The following is a 23549-nucleotide window of genomic DNA, read 5'->3' as shown; positions in this document are numbered from 1 at the left end:
TGTATGGCCCCTAGATGACTTCAGTCCATTCATCAAACTGAAAAAGAACAACCAAGAAAAGCATTTATCATGAAAATAATCTCACCGGCACTAGAATGTTTTGGATTTTACACCCCCAGCCAGAAGAAGGTTTTTGCTCAACAGTAAAGGAGTGGCACACACTTTACATATGTTGATAAGCTTGTTCCTTCAGTTCAAATATAAAGAAGTATCACGCTACTTATCCCCCCACACACAATTTCTAAAAAAGCAAACATTTAAAAGACACTCAGTGGTGAGACTTCACTCGTACAATAAGGATTTTCAGTGGCAAGGGAACTGACCTTCTAGTAGGTCAGGACTGAGCCTTTCTTTCTGTGAGGACAGCAACTGAGGTACCTCCCTTGGCCAACAGGTTCAGAAGTTACTAGGGAAGACTGACAGACAGTCTTGCTGCATATACCTTGCCTTCCTAAGGTACCTGGCTAAGAAATAAACTCCAGTGTTCAGGAGCCATTAGACCAAAGCTTCCAAAATAGGAGAATAATGCATTTGGGCAGAACAAAAGATTTGTTATTTTGCTGTCTCTGATAAACAACAGTTGGCAGGTACTGAACTTACCATTCAAATTAACTTCTCTGTTTGTTTGGTTTGGGTTTTCTTTCCCTGTGTATATTTGTCTGAAAGTGTATTTGTAAATAATACTCTTTGTTGAAACATTTTTTTTTTTAACTCATGGAAAATACTATTTTAAACTCTTTTTATAAAGATGTGATTCTTCTTTTTCTTGGAACCCCTAGATTTTTCATCCAACCTGAAAGACATACTGCAGTTTTTCGAAGAGCCAGGTTCATCCAGACAGTAAAGACAAGAAACACTTAAATAACCTTCAGGAGTGACCACAGAGGTAATTCTGAATTTAGGCTTTAGTTTCCTCTGCTGAAAGGCTGGATTACTGGGGGAAGAACAGTTTGTCAATCAGCCTTAACACTTATTAATTTTCTGCACTTCTATCTACAATAGAGACTATCACAATCACAACCCTAGAGGACAAAATCCCATTCTCTTTGACCCATAAGCTTTCCCAATACTGGTCTGAATTCAGACAAGATTTCACTAGCTTGTAGTACACAGTGCTCCTCTGAATCCATGCGATTCATAACTCATTCAAACAGAAGCACCTACAAAATAGTCATACCTTCCTCAGCTGGAAAACCTACCCTTGTCAAAACTCAGTGTGACAGATTGACAGGGCTATGGGGATGATGCTCTTTCCCCCCACTATAGCTCTTGACAGGATGTGTGTAGCAGGATCCTTATTACTCCTTCCTTCCTATCTAGAGCTTTTTGTTTAATTGCAAAGCCTAATAACCACATGCATTTATACAGCGTTATTTTTGTTCAGCTAAGTAGCCTGCTCACCTTTCTATGAATTCCCTTATGTTTGGTGGCAACGTATGGATGCAAAAGCTTCAAGAAGTCAGGGGGCAGCCAGGGTGAGATTTCGAAAGATACCAAAAGAATTTAGCTGATTAAATGCAACTAGAAAGAGCACTGTGGTTATAGGATACAGGCTACTCTGAAAACCTCCTCTTCAGGTCAGACAATAATGCTCTTGCAGGTTCTCTGTATTTTATAGCCTCTTTTTCATGCTTAGCATGTAGCTTTAATAATCTTTATTTCCTTAAGGATCAACCTAAAACTTACGTGATCCGCAATGCATCAGAACTTATATTTACATTAAAATTTTAGTTTTCAAATCAGTATCATGATGGTGGTGTTTTAATTGCGTAGCCTCAAAATTTTTTTTAAACACTTTACTATTTTTTTATTTTGCTTCTGTTTTAACCTGAAGGCATATTGGTTCAGGTCGTATTTGATGTTATTCTTCCAGCTTAAAGACTTCAAATCATCACAAAAAAAGAGAGACAGAAGGTTTTGGTGGCTTAGTTGTTGTGTTGCATGGATTTTTTTGTCTGCTTGTTAAATAGTTTTTGCTTGCTGTGCTCAAGGTTTGAAGGTAAAATTTACAAAGACAATGCTTTTTGACAGTGAACCTTCTGCTACATTTTTAGAAGCACTCAGCAAATTCCAGCAGCGGGTTTCTAGACACAAACGACAAATACAACCACTCTGTGATTTAGATTGGCTTTCTGTTTGTGGGTCATGAGACTCACTGCTGAGCATGTCAGAAGTTGGCTGTGGCATTTAATGAAGGTTGTCAGCAACTTCATAGTTCCCATAGCAAAAGAAAGACTGTGCTCTGGCTTTGGTTTTGGGGCATGGGTTATTGGGGGGTTTTTTTCCCTTTCTTCTTTCGGAGCTTTGATTGGAATTTGGGACTGGAGTTAGTGGATAAACTCAGTTACTGCTGAAGAATCAAATTTAAAGTATGGAACAAGCTGGTGCTTTGAAAAACATTGAATTGCATAGGTTTCGTTTTTTTCAGAGACTTCATTTAACATTCAAAATAAATATTAAATTTCCCTTCAATTTGAAAGTTTAGAGTCACTCATGAAATTAGGAACAATAATCATACTCTATTATGCCCTGTCTCATGTGTGTCTCGAGAGGGCTGTGACTTGTCGTAGCATGAAGGAACCTAGAAAAATGATTACTTGCTGCTTCACACAGAAGATGCATAGCTCAGATGTTCATTAATGAGGCAAAGGAAAATTAATTGACATGTCTAATAGTTCTTTTAATATAGCCTCTAAGCCTTGATGTGTCAATTGTCAAATTACCCCTGGCGTTCTTTCTTTGTCTCAGTGATCTTGTGCTGCATTACTGGGAGAGAAAATTAACATTACTTTCCTGGGCCTCTCTCAGCATACTTTCTGGCCAAGGGTGTTAGACCTCCAGAAAAATGAGATGCATGCAGCCCAGCTGCCTTAACCTCTCTCCAAATCAGGTCTAACCTCCCAGACTACAGAACTGCAGCTTTGGCTCTGTGTCAATGATGCACCTTTCCTGGGGCATACAGTGGTTAAAAAACCCACAAGCTTTAAAAGCCTAAATGTATCAGCCTTTCTACATGTCCTTGCCACTCTTCTGCACTCTTTTGACTTAGGTTAGAGTTCCTTTCAGCAAGCCAGAATCCTCTCTGCCTCTGCTTCCCCAACAACGCTTGCTCCAACATAGGCAGTGAAAGAGCATTCCTTTTAGAGCTTCCATTCTTTTCACATTATTATCACCCAGCCCAGGCTGGAAAAAAAGCTGTTTCCAATCATTTGCCTGTTAGTCAACTCTCTGCCTGACAGCAAATCCTTTGATCAAGACTGTTATACTGTGTATATTAAGCTCATCTAAGTTTATATAATGGAACTTTATAATTGTCGCAGCTATTTCAACACTTGGTGTTTCTGTTCTACGTGAGGCTAGGAATAAAAGGAAACACAGAGAAGGCATATGGGTCATATATTGCATCTGCTGTTTGTAGTCCAGGACAAAAGTCCATGGGATTCCCAAAATTAAACAGCATCTGAGAACTTCATATTGGCAAATTCTTTAAGCCATAATTCCAGAAACTGAAGAAATCCTGATTTCAATGTGATTTGTTTGGGGCTGGTTTTTCATATGTAGATTAAGTGATTTATTTCAGAAATTAGCCCCTTAGCAGATCATAGCAATAAATCTCCTGATACAGAGCCATACTGGAAAATGCTGCTCTTTGTGCAGAATGAAAATCACTGCAAAACAGTATATCAGATCTTTATGATTTTGTTAAAAAAAAAGAAATTAATTAATTAAAAATCATTAAGATATTTTTCATTCTATAATAAATAATCTTTGCCATTCTGCTTAGGGTTTTCATATCCTTGGGCTTTCTTGTAAGGAACAGATTTGCACGTGCTGTAGAGCATAAAAACACTCGATCCAGTAGTTAAGAAAGTACTATGGAAGTACTGTCCCACAGAGCTGCAAGTGTGCAGTAAGCCTGAGAGCAACAGATTTCTTGCACATTTGAAGGCTATTAGTCCACACACAATAGATTTAGCATGTTTCAGGCACAGAGGAGTCCCTTCTCATGTGCTGTAGAGCAAGACTGTGCAGACGAATGGATGCATCTGGAATTGCCACATGGGCTGTCAGAGATCCAGACATCTTGAACAAATGTTGGAAGCCTTCAGCTTTCATCCAGGCCCAAAAGGAAGAATCTGGGAAAAGCCAGGTTCTATGAAGCTGGGTGAGAAATGAACATAAAATTCGGTAACATTTCTCTGAATGTCTTTCTATTATGTGCTAATTTTTGAATAATCCAACCAATCAGCACTAAAAATTCAGGGAATACCAAAGCTATCATTGTCCTGAGCACTATTGATTTTGACAGAAACTGAAAAAAGAAGGCACGGAAAATACAGGAGAAGAGGCAGAAATGGCAGAGAGAGAGTTTGCAAGCACAAAAAAAGGCGTGTAAAAACCATCCACATTAAGCAGAATGACCGTGAAGGTCTGTATCTGTAACATTTTTCCATTGCAACAAGAATATAATAAGGATGCTGAGGCACAGACAGAAAGAATATTTTCCAAGATAAAGCAAGCCAGTAACAAGCTGGGGAAATGTCCTTATTGTCCATTTGTTCTTCTTTCATGCAAAATCTAATTCTTTTTTGCTGAGATCTGGGAGTTACACGAGTTATTTGCCAATGCAGGCAAAAACCTTACTTATTTCATGCTGCATGAGACCTCACTTTAACTAATACATGAAGGTCTCTTAAAAGTTTTTAATTGCAGACTAGAGATGCATGAGAAGTAGCTTCCCCTTCATGTGAAGGTTTCCAAAAGACAACTCTGACCCAAAACTGCAATGAAAATGTTGAAAACAAAATGTTCATGTACCGATATTTTGGTTAGTGAAAGGATCTGTTTTGATAATTTAAAGTGGCTTGAAATTATTTTGACCTTTCCAACAGAAAATTAACCCATCTTATAGATTAAAATGTGGGAGATAAACAGTCATTTCAAACAAATGTTCTTTTCAAAATATCAAGATGGAATATTTCAAAAGTCTCCAAATTTTGTTTCAATTATCCTTTCCCACAATTTCATTTTTTGAAAGTCACAGTTTTCCAGTGCAAAGCGCTTTGTCAAAAAACCCCTGTCAACCACAGCAGTAATACCACACATTCTTGATTCTGATGGGGTCATATGGTTCCTTCATTTCAGTGGGTAGCTTGAGACAGGCTGTAAAATACTGGTGTGTCACCCATTCTGGCACTGTTCTGGCAAGTTTTGTGACAGATCATACAGGGCACTGAGACTGCATTCATAGTGTGAAGTGCAAATTGAAAATACATCTTCCATTGTGTGTGATCCAAAGGATCTGGGGACTGATCTTATGCTGAGAGACTGTGCTGTGCTCTGGCTTGGACAGAGGGCTTCCAGAAGCTGTGTGGGAAGACAGGGAAATGCTTGGCCAATCACTGGCAAAGACAAAGAGGAGAGCTCCACACTGAGCAAATCACCCCTGGTATGCCACTGAAAGGCAAACCCCAGTTTTCACTACACAAATAGAGCAGCTAAAAGGTGATTGTGGATCTGTCTAATCAGTAAACAGTGAAGTACTGAAAACCCTGGTCAGCTGTCTTCAGTGGGTTTTGGAAATATTTTTCCCACAAATCTTCCTTTCCTCCTTAGCAGCAAATAAGCTGGGACTCAATTGTAGACAAGGGCTTGGTACAGAGACTTGAACAATAAACTGGTTAGATTCATTAGGAGTAGAGTGGAATGACACAATGTTGGAAACCTAAGCAGCCAACCTATGAGACCAGCTCAGTTAGAAAAGCATCCACCACTAGTCTATTTAAATTCAGAATGCCAAAGGTAAGGAAAGCTCGCTGTGAGCTACAGCTACTTGGGCTCTCTCACTGTAAATATGAACAAATCAGACATACATTGCTTTTCACACTTCTTTTCTGTAAACAGCACATACTTCCTCTTGTAAATAGTACAACTAAACTCCAGTTTCTCAGCTGACATTACAGCCCTGCTGAAGCCAGCAGACTTGAAAGCTAATTCACACTGTCGAAGTATCTGATCTGTTTTCATTTTGCTTATTTTCTTCATAAGTACTTGATGCTTTTTATTCTACCACTACTTCTGAAGATTTTAGAATTAATAGTATGCTATCTTTCTAGCGCTGCGCAAGTACTAAAGCAATACATTGCTTTTATCAGAATTATCAATTCTGATACGTCAGTAGTAGGGCAAGCAACAAAAGGGCTCTTCCAAGTACAAACTTATTTATTTGCCACTTTTCTTGTGTGCATTCTTATCCCTGAATAAAAGTCATCTCTACTGGGTAAAAACACACACTCTGTAGTCTTTTCTTGAAGATTTCTAATGAACACATGGGGTGAAGGCGTGCTCTGAGTCCAAAAGTCTTACACTATCCAGACCAGCAGACTCAGACCCAGCGGGAGAGAAGGCAACACTCAGTAAACCTGGTTCATGTGGAGGCTGCAACTTTATTAAATGTAAACCACATTATGGGCTTATTTAAATTAATGGTCACAGTGGGTGCTCAACACCTCTGAAAGACTCTGCACTAGGACTAGCTATAAAATTTTCCATTGAGACTCCTGTGTGAAGGGGAGCTGAGACTTCTGGCTAGTAGTGCTTGCCAGAAAACTGCCTTTCTGTGGGAATTTTTTTCTTGATAAAATGTTCAGATTTTGGTGCTGGAAAAATAGAACTCCTTTTCCCCCCAGCAGTCGCTCTCATCAGAACCAGTAACCAGCTGCTAATTTCCACAAGCCCATGTGCTCTGTGAGGCGTTCTTGCCAGGTCACCTCATTTGGATATAGCAGAGTCCAATGTACCAATGTGCAGTGCAAGGGGCTGACAGACCACACTGGACATGGACATGCACACAGCCTGCCTCAGGGGCCTTGGATTCCAAGGAGTAGGGGGAGATTAGACCTGAGCGCCATCCCCTACACCCTACACCCACTCCAAACATGCTCAGTTCTCCACCAAAGAAACCCAGGAGGATCGGGATGGTAGGAGACCCCCTCTTGTCCCACCTTGGTCAAGAGGACCAGAAGACAGGGACCACAGAGGGTGTCACGGGACCTGCCTCTGTCACAGTCGACATGCAGCCAAGTGACAGCTTGTCTGAACTAAGTCACTTAATTCTTCTGGACTGGATGCTTCAGCTTTGTTAAAAAGATATTGCTTTCTAGGGGGTGTGGAAATCCCTAAATTTCATTAGCAAATTAGGACTGTTAAGAATGGTTAAGGGAAAGAAGCAAGTGGTTGAACAGCAACTCATTATGCTTATGGACAGTGAAAATCTCTACAAAATACTCGGCTGAAAACCAAAGGAGACCCTTTTCTGGTTAAACAACAAGAGCACTGTATTGTAATTCACTCTTGCAAGAAATAAAAACATTTTAACTGAGTCAGTGGCGATTTTCTGCATTATTGTAATACTTACAGTGTCACTGTTCAACAATTGCTTTCAGATTACAAAAGAAAATTTCAGACTTTTAAACATCCAAACCAATAAAGCTACGTGGAGAGAATGTTTGTCATTGAAATAAAAATTATCCCAAATATAGAGCTGGAGAATAATTTGTAAAAATAACAGAAATATTGCTGAGACATTTTAATAGCAAATAAATAAATATGGGAAGATCATGGAACTGTGGCAACTAGAAGTTTGAGATACTAATTAGAAACTAAAGAAATTAAAATAAAGAATCACATAAATTATCACATTGAGCAGTACCAAAAGCAAATATATTTCTATACAAATACTTATATCAGTCTACATTTATGCTTTCACATTTTGTATAACCCCCAATTTTGTAGGTGTAAAAGAAAAATATATTGAGGTTGACCTGGGATCACATAAAAAAGTCTTTCGAGTTGTAGTATTTTATTTTCCTATTTCTCTTCATTTACAATGACAAGATAATGATTCACAGAATCACTGATAAACAGCAACTGTGTCCTTTTTTATTTGTTTCCTAACACTCCTGGAAAGCTTTATAGTAAACAGTTTAGAAGATAATGAAAGGTAAAACTTCCATCTGAAAAGGTTTGATTCAACAAAATTATTGGGACAATCACTTAGGTTAAGTGTTTAGCCCAGAGGGCAGTATAAAATTTCATCAAAATTCAAACCATGCATAAATGATCTCAGACTGCAGTGTCTATTTATACCACACAACATGTTAGTCACATTTTTCACTGACGATTGAAAGTAATGATGAAGCAACTGATAAGGATGAAAGACTGAATATGTGCTATGCCACCCATGTATAATTCAGTTAGTGGCAAACATGGATTAGAAAGTATCCTGCAACAGCATGTGTTTTCCAACTGCCTGAGAAAAACTGTGAACCACTAAAAAGGGAAAGGGGACAGCAATGAAACCAAAAATATTTCACACAAAAAAACCACACAAATTAGCCAGGTAAAGAAGAGAGAGTTATTAAATCAGTGGGTTAGGGATCCAAAGACAATGAGAAATGCAAATACGGATCAAAAGAACATTACAATTTTATATCTTTTAGGTTTAGTGTTTTCTAAAAAAAAATATTACTGGCTCTTTTAAATCCAGAGAAAAAAGCAGTGGCAGTGGTAGTGAAAATTATGTCATTTTGCTAAATCTGAAATCTTCACATTTCAGTGAACAAAATATAAGGAAAACTTCAGTGCAGAATCTCCATTTAGAGTGCAAAATACTGTCCTCAACCTCTAGGAAGAAATAGTCATAGTGGAAAAAAACCTTTACACTCCTTTTTCTAATTGAAAGCTTTGATTTTGTCATTCTGGGGAGAAGCTGTGAGTTAAGGATTAAGAAAAAGGCCTGTGATTTTTCATTTTAATCCTAAACAAAGACAGAATCTTTAGTTGATGACAGCCAGTGAAACAGAATAACAGCTATGGTACATAATGTTATTTATCAGCTGATTATGGATCATTCCACTGACTGTATCAGCTATACTCAGACACCTGCTGCAGATTTTGTCTGAACTATTAGAACCAGCTCTGTGCACTGACCTTCAGCTGAAGTTCTGTGGTTGTTAAATGATGAGTCCAAATTCCTTGTTTTGTTATTCTATAAGCATCTAAGGTGCTGCACAAACTAATAAAATTGTCAAGTCATGCTTCAGAGAGATTGTACTGTAGCATTGAAACTGCACAGTGAAGGATTAAACACAAACCTAAGCTGAAAACTATGTACAGGGCTGTGGTTTTTGTACAGAAACACGTTAGTCTCAGCAGATTCAGGTTATCATCACTCCAAGCAGAGCTAGATGTTAATGATTTGGACCTGCCTTTTTGGGGAGGATGGGATTGGAGGAAAAACTTCACAGATATCCTGAGGAGTTATCTATGAGTAAAAGTCATGGGTTAAAGCTACACATGAGATGAGAGGTGATATCTTTGGTAGTAGGGTAACATCAGCAGAAGAGATGCCACTGAAGTGTGGAGGGAGGCTAAATGGCAGAGGACCTTACAAATGACTGGGAAAGATTATGGTATGACAGATGCCTCCAATGATAGCTAATTTAAATGCCATTAGGTGCATTATATTTCACATGCAGACAGTCTACATGGTGATGGAAAGTGTTATAGCAAGTTAGCATGAAAGTTTATGCTTCAGTCAAAGCAAATTGTTATGACTTCACTGGAAATGGCACTTGAACAGCTTACCTCAGCTGAGGATCTGCCCCTCTGTGTTACTGCAGCATTTGCTGTCTAGCAAAATACTCAGAGCAGATTCTAAACGTGGTGGAACTTAAGCAAGTTTCTGCTGACTCATTGCCCCCAAAAGAGAAATTATAACAAAGTTAATGAAAGTTCCAAACATTATACAGTATTTTTAGTTCATTTTGCTCTTCTACACTTTCCAATTTTTTCCAAGTGGGTAACATTAAATAAAACATTTTTCCCAATTAGCATTATTATGCGTTATTATAATTACGTGTTTTACACTTAGTGTATTGTTGCTATTCTTCCAGTGAAGTCTAGGAAAATGGCAGAATGAAGCCTGGAGTTACGTTATTTTGAGCTGATTTCCCTGTAACATTAGTAAACATTTTGATGCATCACATCACTAGTAGCACTATTCTCTCTTGTCTTCCCCATTTAATGAAAATCTGTGAAATAAATGCTACAAGGCAGTACTGCTGGCATGACAAATTCCAAGCCAATAAGTCTTGCAGTTGCCAAGATGTAAGCTCTGAAACTTGGCATTTGGCATTCAGAACTAGATAACCTCACTATAGTAACTACATTCACTGTATCTACAAGAGGGATGAATAAATCAACAATAATTGAACTACTAAAAGTGTCTAATTTCCAGAGTAGTGCTTCAAGCAACAACTGAAATTAAAAAACTGTTAAAACACAGCTACATACCCATACAATCTTGTCATGAATGCACTGAAGCAAAGGTTAACAAAAAAGAATGAATATGCATTCTTTGCTAAAAGTAGCGTTCCTTGATCTACAGTAGTGATGAACTGTATAAATGTCAGGTCTCGTCCAAGTCCCACAGAGCCTGGCATTCCCAGTAGCAAGAATTTTTTATTGTTCCTGTAACATTACTCGAAGTAGGGAAAAGGCTATTCCTGCTGCATGTGGAATGCAGTCCCTGTTCTTGAAGCCTGGCAGTGTTTCCAAAGTTAGAAATGACCATAAACCCTTGAAATATTGTTGGTATCTCCAGGGCCTGATCCAAAGCCCAATGAAGGCAAATGGGAAGATTCCACATGGCCTCAGTTTTGTGTGGGCCAGGCTTAAAATATTACTTCCCTTGCCACTTGATTTCATAGTTCAGAATTTCTCATGTTGTCCATGCCATACCTCATTGAATTTGCCATTCACTCATCTTTTCTTCTACCGTTAATTTTTGTTAGAAAAATGCAGATCTGGAAATCTTTAGGACAATAATTAGCACAGTAGGTTAAATGGACTCAGTGCTTTAGATAAAGAGGATACTCTAATAAACAGAGCTTTTAATGTAACATGTTTCCACACTAATACCCAGGAGAGAACCTACCACTGGGACACCAGTCTGCTGTACGCTGCTTTGAAAACTGTCTCCTAGAATTAATTCAGACTGATTAGCATAGCATGGATGCATTCACCTGGGGAACTAACTAAAAATAATAGCCAATTTACAAATGAACTAGAGTAGGCTTTTTAAACTCCCATGACTCCACAGATCGGTGGCAGAGTCACATCTCTGTGACTGCCACACAGCTGGCGTTAAGCTTTTGGGGATACACAATCAAAAGGAATTGCTGGAAGGCACTGAGATGCTGGGTGGAGCCATTCCTTGGGCAACTGTTTGGACAGTCCTGCTATGATGACAATATCAGTCTTAGGGACTGGTTAAAAATACCGAGGAAGCATATTTCCATCTAAAGCCACTAGATGACCATTTGATTTCCAGGATCAGTTATTGACTTTCTTTCAGGACCACAAATCTGGAAATCCAGTATTTATTCAGTGTTAATCTTCAGGAAAAAATACAGGCATTCTGGGTTTTAAACCTTTACTTTATCATATCTGATATGATTTGTTTTTTTTTCTGATATGGTTTTTTTTCTGAAAGCTGAGGCGTAAGAGTGACACTACGACCGAGGAGATGCTGGTTCTTATAACTATCCCAGGGAAAACTGGAAAGTGTTTTTATGTGTTTATGTATATAAGGCATGTACAGATAGGGAAGTGTTTCTCCATATGCACTGTGCAGGATGGTGAAATGCGTGATAAACTGGACTGAATACATATCTTTCACCCTCTGACATTTTGTAGGTCAAACTCTATATCTGATGTATGTATTTTTAGCGAGAAAGGCATATTCTAAGAGACAAGAGAATCCTTTAGTTCCTCAGAATTCCTGGCACATCTAAGGCTAAATTGAATATTTGTAGTATGAACATACATCCAAGTGTCTTTTAGAAGATGAGGATCATGATACAATGTTTTGAAACAGAAATTATTCCAACTTTGAAATATTATAACTTATCAAGCAACCAAAGATGCTCAAAGGCTCCTGTGCTACATTTAACCGAGATGCAAGGCAAATAAAAACAGACAGTTATCCAGCATAAAATGATACACATAATGGTTAAGGGTGGCATTGTTTCCTCTACATAAAGCAAGCTTCAAAGGGAAAAGTAATTTTTGGATTAATGGGCAAACAATGCAGAACAAATTACATTAGTAGTTAGTTAAAAGCTCTGTAAAATAGCTTGCCCTCTATTTCTGAGTAATGGGACTGATGAAGGAATGGGATTTTTTTTTCCATCCCCAACTCTCTTCCCCTGCAGTGGTTTAGACTGGAGAATTAACAGCCGGGAAGAGCATCTCTTCACATTGTGAGAAAGACGTAGCATTCAGTACAGCTGCAAGAAAGAATAGCTGAACCAGGAGTTTCACCACTGTTAATTCCATAAAACAGTCTGGCATGTTTTCAGTCATTAGCCCTCAGCAGATACCTAAACCAAAAACTGGGATAAATCTAGATACCAGGCTGAAAAGCTTATGAAGACAAAGTACACCAGAGGATTACCTAGTCTGTTCAAAAACTAAGTTCAAGACAGTGATTCACACTGTCATAAGAATTAAGCATGACGACTGTAAATTCCTCACTGGCTGGACTTCCTCTTAAATCACAGGGCAGATAGATGGCATTTTATTCAGAATTTTGTAACCAGACTCCAAAACCTGGCAGTTTGGTTTGAATATTCAGATCCAAGGCCAGGCAAATGGCAGATCTTCTCTGCTGTCTCCGATTCACCTTCCTCATCTCCACCCTACCCAAATTTGACTTTGCCAGAGAGGGAGATGCTGTATTTTTACCCAAAGAAGGACAAAATAGAACGCAAGAAATATTGGTTCCACTAGGTGATTGAGGAGGAGCATGTTGACTGTCATCCACACTTTTATCATCAGCTCTGAAATAAGAAACAAGAGTCACAGTAAACAAGGCCTACATTTGCCCAAAGTTTTCTGCTCTTTTCAGCTTCACCATTACAGGCTTCTTGTTCCCACCCTTTGTGAAGCATCTCAATTTGTACTGAAAACCTGTAAAAGCAGAAACCCTGCTAACTTCTCTGGCTGTTTTGTCACACATCACTGTATATTTAATAATAATTATGCCTCTGCCGAGGTATTTCATTCTGATAAAATCAGAACTATCCCACTAGGATCTTCAGCTACTTATTCATTTTGCTACAGGCTACAACAGAAAGACTTAGAGAATTTACTGAAATAACAAAGTCATTTTACATACATATGGTCTATGCTTCTGTGCCACAGCAGTGACAGATAAAAAGCAGCAATCTATCATATTTTTCTCTCCACACTGTACTCAATAGGATCCTAAGTGTGGTACCTATTTTGCTACTAATGCACATGTATAACTCCCACTTATTTACTGTAGTGCCCTGAAGATGTGACAGTTAGCTATGTAATGCACTTATTATTTTTATTCATTCTATTCATTAGAGATGACCATGTATGGCACACTTATAGCTTCGCTTTTCTCCACTAGTCATCAGTAATGTCATCTTTTCTAGCTCATGAAAACAAAATGTTTATTAAATGACAAACAACAACCACATCTCTCCCGACTCGACGTTTCACAGCCAGTTTCCCAAGTCTTCTATTCTCCTATGAGTCTGAACAAACCAAAGGGCAATTCAGCTAGGTCAAAAAGTGTTTTTGTGCTGAGCAGGAATCCAAGCTGAATTGTGTGAAATGCCTGTGAGAGAGAAAAGCTGGCTGTGCTCTCTAGAAGGTATTTTGACTGCACTCATGGCAAAGGCTCCAACAACATTGTGAGTCCACATTGCTTGGTAACTGGAGACTCAGCATTCCCCATATTTAAGAAGATAAATTAGCAATTTATTGTCAAAGAGCTGCATGGTAGTCATACACAGTTTTCCCCCTACTATTACCAAATTTGAACCATATTTTTTTACTTTTACCAGACAAGAATTCTCCAAGATGGAGGAAACGAGCAGAAAGTGTGTTTTGGCGGGCAATTATGAACGCACAATCCTGGAGAGGTCTAGGTCAAACTGTGAACTGCTCCAGCACTAGGGAGCATCTTCCCTGCTCTTTCAGCCCCATTACTCATAATCAGATGGCAGGTACACAATTCCCTTGACAAGATCTCTAGGAAAACTTTGTGTTTGTACTGAAGTTGCTCCATGACTGAGCTCACTACTCGTTTCTGCTCAAGAACATTAAAGCCACCAGAAAAGAAAAAAAGGAACACCAACCAAACCGACAAACATCTCCCTAAGGTAAGTGTAATTGTAACTGATCAGTCACTGATGACTCTCAACTGACACTCTCAACTGACTTTTTGTATCACTAGTTTCTCTTCTCAATTGCTAGAGGCCCTCTCTCAGCTGGTGGAGTTCTGCAGGTCTGGAACCTGCAGGAGGAAAGGCATTGGCTCTCAACTCTTTCTCTCACCCTGAACAGATAAATAAAATTATAATAATGTATAATTGCATTAAGTCCATAGGTAACTGCAATAGCACATGTTTTCCATCACCATAAGAATATCAAACCCTGGCAAAATTAAGAGTGTGCATAGATATTGGAGGGCTTTGCAAAAGATTCCCAGAGAAAACAGTTCTTAGCAAAGACTCATGTTTCATGTATTTTCAATCCTTAGAAGTTTGTTTCCCATCTTTCTTCCCACCAGTTTAGATTAATTTTGAAATAAATTTTTGTTGATTTCAAATTTGTTTCCAAACACTTTATTTCTCATTCAATTTTCATTGGCAAAATTTTACCACAATGAACCAGAACAGGGAAATAATTCTTCCATTGCACAAGAGAAAAAAGAAATGAAATCTCTGAATATGTGCAGTTCATTGGAATTTGCCCAATTAAGAATTACATTATATAATAAAAGAAGAAACTGACAGCTTCAGAAAAATTAGATTGCATAGGAAAGATGCCATAGTCATATTAAATGATTTGTCCATAGAATTATTTTCCAAAATGTAAACTTCTCCTCTAACAGAAAAATCATCCATGAAACCAAGACTAAAGCAAAAAGTCCACAGAAATATGTACTGGTCTGCTGTAAAACTCAATCCTCAAAGATTTGAGAACATGTACCAAACACCACCTAATACCTGAATATGTTAAAAAAACCCAAACCAAACAAAAACATGAGTTGTGTACTGCTGAGACTTGCCTACAAAAAAAAGTCCCACAAAGATTCCAGAATCAGGGAATTGTGCTCACACAACTAGATAACGTGAAAGATTTGAAAGCATTCAAAGAAAACAGTGGGACTTCTGATTTCTCCTAAGAGTTCAAGCTTGGCCTGCCTCTGTTTATATTTCAAAATGGCATTAGAAACAATGAAACAGGGTTTAGGTGGACTATCAGAAGTTACTGAGAAATTTTTAAAAGATTAACACTTTTTAAAGCAAGCAATAAAGGGTTATTCTGCTTTTCACAAAGGAAGTTGAATGTCCGCTCTTAATGGCAATATTTTATATATGGTGCATGAAAGAGATCCTACAAGAGCAGCTATAAAAAACTGGTAAAATTTGACCTTTGATTTTAGGTAAATGTTACATATTTGAATAAAAGGTTGCATTTATAGGCAGCCACAGAATTTTTTTTTTTTTTTTTTTTTTTACTTTAGGAAAGCTCAAGGGACAATCCAGGGAAATTTTTTAATAGGCAACACTAATTTTGAACAAATTCAAAACACTCAGACAAGGATTTTCCTCTAACGTAGGATTCATCACCCTCCTAACTTGGTATAAATTCAATCTGTTCTATTTGTATGACATAAACAACAAGCAGTTTCACAGGAATGAGGAAAACCATATGTGAAGGTGTTTTAAAAAGCACAACAGGGAATACACCAAGCAAAGAAGCATCTGCATTTATTTCAATGTCAAATCACATGTGTATTATAAAGGGAAAGTTTATTGTCTTTATATAAAAAACAAATTTACTATATTGTGCTCTTTACCGTTAACTCTTCCTGCCCCTCAGTATCCTTCTCGAGTTGGAAGAAAAAAATTAATAAAAATCATGAAGTCTACAGGTGCTGAGGCAGGTTTATAAAGGGATTCAACCTTGTTCACCCTACCCAGGCTGTCACATGCCTGCCAAGAGCCTGCTTTGTCCTCTCCCTCTGCTTGCTACCTCTCTTGAACAAGGGCTGCATCTGCTTCTGACGGGTGTATGTGAGAAACAAAGCCTGGCCCAATGCCCTGGATTCCAGAAATGCAAGAATGTGACTCTAGATAGGATTTATTTCTGATTGATGCCTGTGTGAAACGGGACACCAGCCTGTCTCCTGCATCAAGATGCTGTCTGGTCCTGCACTGGTGCTGGACTGACCAGCCTGCAACCAAGCCACCCTGAGCAACACATGGCACTGCTGCGTGGGGTACTGGGTACTCCCCCCCAAAAGGCAGTGCCCTACAATTAATTGGTTTTATAGAAGTTGGCCAGAGTCAGCTTAACACATTTGGAGTTGAGGAGAAAATATTTCAAAGCAGCATTTAGCCTGCATATGAGCTACAGGCACGTTGTTAAAAAGCTAATTACATGGAGACAAAGGATGATCGTTACTTTTATATTAGTGTGTAATATTAACCCTTGAGAGCTGTGTTTGATGATAAGTTGTTGGCAATTGAAACTGCTAGTATTTATATCTAAACTCAAGCCTGAAGATTCCAAAAGTCACAGAAAGTGTATATGTCATTATCTTTTTTTTGCATTAAGAAAATGGAGGTTTTTGAAATCTGGGGTCTTTTTCACATCTCCTCTAGAACTATATATAAAAAGCAATGTTAAAACATTGAAGCATTGAAATTATTTCCCACATCTGGTTTTTTATGCATGTTCAGGAAATCTGGCTTTACGGTGACAAATAGTCATCAAGAACATTTTTTTTCTCAAATTTTGCTAGTTTCAGGGAATAGAAGAAGAGAGCTAGAGAGCTTCTGACAGCAGGTTTTGGGCTGCAAAGTCAAAATTCCTCCAAACTTTCCTCCTTTTCTCTCAAGGTTACAGATCTCACCTGTATTATTCAGACAATAGTCACAAATGATATTGATCTTCTGTTGCAGGTTGCACAGGCTTTTAGCTCCAGGAACTTAAATCTCAGAGAATGGAGGTTCAGTGATGCTGTGGTGCAAGGCAAGGTCCTGGGGTGGGCTCTCCAGGAAGGTGAGCAAAGCACTTGGTGAGCATCTAGCATCTACCAGGCTGTGACTGCAGCTGACCACCTCAGCAGCACGGATGGCCCTGCAATATGTGACCACATTTGTCTGTTTTCTTAACCCCTTTGCCCTCACCTTATCTTTCAGATTCATCCTCCTCAGCCTCAACTGGACCCAAGCAAAAGCTTGCTGCTCTCAGCAAGGCTGTGCGTGGGCACAGTGGGAGAATCACTCGTGTAGGCTGCAAGATCGAAGCTGAAGCCTGTGGGCTTCTGCAGCCAAAATGGTCTTTTTATTACATATGTGTATAATGCCCACTGTAAGGAGGTTTGACTATGGCCTACGGATGTGAGACACCACTGTCAAATTAATATAAATGGAAAAGGACAAGCACGCTATAGCAATGGAAACAAAACAAAACAAAAAAATCACAATTATCAGAAAAATATTTGTGATCACAAAAGAATATCTTGCTCATACTCACCAATCTCCCCTTTGGCAAGCCTTAAAAGAGAAGAGAATATGAGAGAAAGAAAAGAAGAGAGAAAAATCATGGGGAGAGGCAAGGAGTGGGGGGGGAAGAGAGAGACTGAGACAGTGGATACTTTTAACTTGTCACAGTACAACACTAGCTTTTAATTAATACAGGGTATGTACAACTTTGAAGACTGTTGGTCATGCAGTATTTTATGATAAATACATTTTATGGGATTTTTTTTTTAAGAGGATTTTGTAAAATAACCTAGCCCAATAAATGATTTACCAGCTGCAATAAAAGATCAAGGAAATTGCTCAGATTGCATCTTGGAGCATCTAAAACTCTGAAGTTTATGGAGATCTAAGCTGCCCCCAGATCTACAGTGCTATTAAAAATTTTTGTAGTAGCTAATTATCTTGCATTGCATTTTTTAAAAGGTAGCAATTGTAGTAGAGAGGAAGGTCTGGAAACAGACAAAGAGGAGTTGATGTCCTTTGATGGAGAAAGTAAGACAGAAGGAAAGGAGGAGAGAGACAGAAGTGAGCAACAATTGAAACATCATGCTGGTATAGTAACAAATGGAATTAACAGCTCATATCAGATTTCTGGGGAAATTACCTGAATTAACTCTATGTTTTAAAAGTATATTATTAAGGACACATTGTTTACATGGCATGCTATGTGTAATACCTATATTACTTGACCAAGAGTGGAGTAATTTGATTTTCCTATTTTTTTTTCTTTATGATAAATATGATGACCACAAGTGAAGAAGAAAGCAAAGATATTCCCTCCCTCTAAATTCTGTTTTGTTCTAACCTCATGGGAGCTGAACATAACAAATAAGTAAATAAAGCAAGAACTGGTCCTTATTTCCAACAGGATGACAGATACAGTAAATAGAATGGCATATTGAAATAACAAGATGATGGCCTCACCTAGGACAGGCAGCACCCTGACACATGCCTTGTTTCCTTTGTTTTGTACCAGGAAGATCCGGTTCATGCCCTGTAAATTCCTGTGCTTGAATATAACTCTGCCTGCCCTGGCAAATTCAGTGTCCCTGCAGGCATGGGGCTCAGGGACAGCTGAGCTGCCTAAGAAAGGACAAAGAAAAGAAATAGAAAAGGAAATGGAAGAAAAAGCAGTAATTTTTTCCTCTTTCCCAAATCAGAAGGCAAGGTGCATGGCAACTGAGACAAGAGCCTGTCCCCTCTGCTCCTCCAGATACCTTGTGCAATCACAAAGGCCACGGGCTTGAAAGCCCGGGACCAGGCTGATATGGGTGGAGTTGGGCCCCTTTCCCAACACTTTCAAGCTGCACAACTTTGGAAAGAATAAAGGATCAATGCTGCTGACTTTAAAGGTAGACAGAACCACAGAATGGTTTACGTTAGGAGGGACCTTAAAAGCCATTTAGTTGCAAACCCTCTGCCATGAGCAGGGACACCTTCCACCAGACGGTTCAGGGCTCCCTCCAACCTGGCCTTGAACGTTTCCAGGGATGGGACATATACAATTAAATATTAATTTTATCACTGTAACTCTACAAGACACGGAAGAGAGAAAGTGAAGTTCACCACTACAGAAAGCAAGCACCTTGAGATAGATAATTGATGATAATTTGGTTAATTTTATTTGAAAATTGAGGTAGGTAAAACGAAACAGTGGGAGCTGGCAAGGATATTTGGATGAGCACTACTATTCTAAAATCTATTCTTATATTATGGCCAGGATGGGGGAGTCCTTAATTGTCCAAAATAACCATAATTAATTCAGCAGAATTATGAAAGCCTAATTATATGAGTGTGTGTTATTTTTCTACCTGATTTCTGCCTTCTGCAGCACTCAGGGTCAATCACCTCTAGGGCTGAATGCAGATTACTATGGTGAAAATGCATTCTGTGTCTGTAAGGTCTTTACCTGACTTCCTGCCAATTTTAAAGGCACCAAGTGAATGTGGCAAGTGAGAGCAGGGCACAGACAGCACTAGTGAAGTTGAAGGCTGCTTGGCTTGCCTGTGAGATAATCCTGTCTCATGTTTTGATAGGGAAGTAATTTAAAACTAAATTTTCACAGACATACACCCTATTCTGATGTTTGTTTTCTGGATGCTTTATTTGAAACTCTAGGGGCTGATTTGCAGAAGATCATGGGTGCCAGAAATGTACACCTGGGTTTTGAATATTCAAAGCACAATAGGGAGCTATATGAAATATTATCAGATCATTTCATTTAGTGCAGGATTGAGTCTTCATTGTTTTTTTACTAATTACAAATAACTGTCCAACTTTTGCAATTACCTAGATGAAATTCCAGGAAATATAATTATAAGTAGATGAAAAGATTTCATTTTGATGTAGCCTTTTTAATTTCACTTTAATTTATCTATTCATTTTAAGTCATTCCCCATATGTGTATTTTATTACAGAGAACAGTAATAATATTTAAGGTAACATCCAGAAAAGGTAGTGTATTGCTCTTAAAATGCTGAAAAGATTATGGTAGAAATCATCTTGCCTTTATTTCCCTGACACAGCTTCTCAAAACAATGCAGCAATGTCAAAATTGCATTCTCAGACAAAAAGTGCTTCCAATTTTTTTAACTCAACTTCAATCATAAATATTACTAAGAAGTCAAAAGAAAATCCATGGGGGTTTTCTGGTTCAGGGTTTTTTTTTGGTTTTCGGGGTTTTTTTAGCCTAATAACTTTCATCTAAATGTAGATACCTCTGTAATACACGTATAGCAAGACAAACTTTTGGATTGTGAAACTATTTGATGCTGAGATCACTTACCACACAGAAAAGGTATATTTCTCCAAGTCTTCCAAATAAAAATTGCTCTCTGTGGATGTTTTCCCTTCTTCTCGGTTGTCATTGTTCTCAGGACCTGATTTTTCTTCATAACATTGGGCAGGTGGGTTATTCCAGCTGACCTTTAAATGAAAAGAAGAAACAAATTAGAATACTAAGGTAATCAGCTGAAAACAGCTAGCAAAGTAAGAGGTGCCAGCTTCTCTGAATTCTAGCTCTGTTTTCACTCTATAACAAACGTGGGAACCAGCAGTGGCAAAGTTGGCTCAAAACACTTTGAATAGACTAGCTTATTTCAGTTGGAAGGGACCTACAACAAACATCTGTGTTCCAATTCAGGGCTGACCAAAAGTTAAAGATGCTGTTAAGAACATTGTCCAAATGCCTCTTAAACACTGACAGGCTGGGGGCATCAACTACCTCTCTAAGTAGATTACAGGCTTTTGGCCACCCTCTAAATAAAAAATTGCTTCCTGCTGTCCAGTCTGAACCTCCCCTGGTGCATACATGCCCTGTCACTGGGGACCAGCAAGAAGACCTCAGCACCTCCTTTTCCACTTTCCCTCCCCAGGAAGCTGTAGAGAACAACAAGGTTCCCCTGAGACTCCTTTTCTCCAAGCTAGACAAGTCCTCAGCCACTCCTGACAGGACATGCCTTCCACCCCCATATTTTCCCCTCCTCTGGACACATCCAAAAGACCTTTACAACCTTCTAAAATCCTGGGGCCTGGAGCTGCACACAGATTATTTTTCTGTGAATTGATTTATGGTCCTATAAGGCTGTGGTTTGACAAACCCTCTCAAGGAGATGCAAGCTCACGGTGATACCAGCAGTCAGTCAGTCTTCCTATATGTGCTAGTTTTTTCCTGTGTGGCACACCACACTCCGTCAGTGCAAAAATCTGGACGTGTACATAGTAAGCCATATGGAGGGAACTGATCTGGGAATGGAATTAATACTGTTTGGCTTCTCTTTTTTTCTTTTTCTTTAATTAACTGTGTTAGCTCTCAGCTGGACCCATTCTTATCCAGGCCACCCTTCCCTGGTTGCCAGCACAAAGGAGAGGGACAGTACTGTATCTTTCAGTGCTGGTGATAGTTTAAATAAACTACCCTTTGAGCTACAAAGTAGAGAATCCTGATGTGTGCTCATCCCTGGAATAACAACTTTGCATGCACAGGGTCTGATTCAGCACTGCATCACCTCTCTGAATTAATTGCCAGATTCCCTGGATGTCTGGCATTATCGCCCCTGGACAGAAAGCCAAACATCACTTCCACCAAGAGACACAATGAAGTTGTAATTTACCAGACAAACATCTGCAGGTGACTGCAACAAAGATATCTATTAATACCTTCCCGGGCACAAAACCAAACTCTAAAGGGTTTGTTAACATTTAGTGAACAAGTCCAGAGAGGACAAGGGGAGGGATGCATTGTTGCAGTCACATCACTTTACTCTTTGTTAATTAGGCAAACTACAAAGATTTTTTTTTTTTTTTTGACTCTGTATACCATTCTGCTCTAAAAGGTAAATTTGTATTCTGAATCTTGGATTACACAGATCTCATGCACATTTTGAATTTCAGCCACATGACTGTCCAGCCTTATTCCCTAGAAGTCAAGGTTTCAGAATGGGTAGTGTGTACAAGGTACCTTTCTTGCACTGACATTGTCTCCATGAAACTATTCCTGTGCAAAGCAGATGTAAAGACATTATTAGGGACACAAATCCTAAAGGTGTTAAAGAGTATTACGAGTTAATTTCTCTGAGACTGTGTTTCCTCTTTTCTGAGGTACAAAAAGCAGAAACTAGTCATCGGCATGAGGATGGCATTATAACCACAGAATATATTTTACTTCTCTCAGAAATCACTGACCATGAGCATTCTCTCTTTTATTGCTCCATTCAATATCGTAATAGATGCAGTGGTTTGCACACTCGTTACAACACAGGTTAAGTTGTTGCTAATGCCCACCACTCAGAATACACTCAGTGAGAGACCACTTGCAACTCTAGCATAGATGAATTTGGGGGCAGGGAGGGCAAAGCAGAGACATCCCCAAAAAGTTGAGATCAGACTCAAAGATCTTTCTGATTCCTTTTACTACAAAAAAACCCATAAATTTAAAATATCTGTTTACAAAAAGAAAGGGACTGTTGAGGAGAATGAACCAATACGTGTACTTCTGTCTTCTTCCTTGAGTCTTTTCTTTACATTTGTTATGGTTTCCTATATATGATTGTTAAGCAAAATTATTTTAGAAAATAGTATCCAGAGACACAAGTAGACCCTAATTATAGAAATCAGGCCAAATGCCTAAATCTTGAACATGCTAAAACAAGTGTCTCTCTGAATATTAGGGTACACTCATCCCATTAAAAATGAGGGGCCCTCACAATCTCTGAAAGGAGATTTCACATGCTCACATTTCTTTTGTGCAGAAGATTCTCGTAAGAGGCTCAGTTCAGAAATCTATCCAAACATGTCAATAACTGTAAGCTTGTGAGTCATTTCACTGAGTCCAAAGGGACTAGACAGTGCCGAATTACCCATGGGTTTATGCACCTCACTGAAACCAGGTCACTTTAATGTGGCTTTGAGAGCCACCCACAACTGAGGCTCCTATAAGACCATGACATTTTGTTCAAAGACATTGTGTTATTATGGGATTGTAGGAAATGAATTTCACTCTGCCACTCCCATGGGTTGGGTCGGGTTGCTTTGCCCATTACACCCTCTCCATTGGTCCTTAAATCATCCTTCCTGGAGATATATGGCTAAACACCCACACACATGCACACCTCAGTCTGCAGCTACATTTATATGTAACTCTGTTTTCTTCAAGTTATCGTTACCTTCCTGAAAAAGCAAATCACTTGGAAACTTAGACATTGAAAAGACAGGGAATTTCCAGTTGGCCAATCTGGTTTTGCTCACAAAATATAGATCATCGCCCTACTGAAGTTAAAAGCTGCAATTATAATCCCCAGCCATTGAGTATTTGTGCTACACTAGTAGTCACACAAGTCTGTGGGTACTCTGACTACTGTGGTGATTTTTTTCCTATGGGCAATTAAAAGC

At 38.8% G+C, this 23549-nt stretch overlaps 1 protein-coding gene across 1 annotated transcript in view; it reads right to left on the bottom strand.

Annotated features, from left to right (window-relative positions):
* Positions 1-23549, bottom strand: part of LOC121674639 — a 164784-nt gene that overhangs the window by 69184 nt on the left and 72051 nt on the right. The window contains exon 14 of the mRNA XM_042049144.1: positions 20446-20585. Coding sequence (XP_041905078.1) covers positions 20446-20585 — 140 coding nt within the window. The remainder of the gene's footprint in view (positions 1-20445; positions 20586-23549) is intronic.

This window comes from Corvus kubaryi, unplaced genomic scaffold (genome assembly GCF_017639235.1).
Source record: "Corvus kubaryi isolate FWS band 111438036 unplaced genomic scaffold, C.kubaryi_AGA036_p1.0 69, whole genome shotgun sequence".
NCBI lineage: Eukaryota > Metazoa > Chordata > Aves > Passeriformes > Corvidae > Corvus > Corvus kubaryi.
Note: the sequence above shows the minus strand (reverse complement) of the source record. Positions and strands in the feature narration are given on the sequence as shown.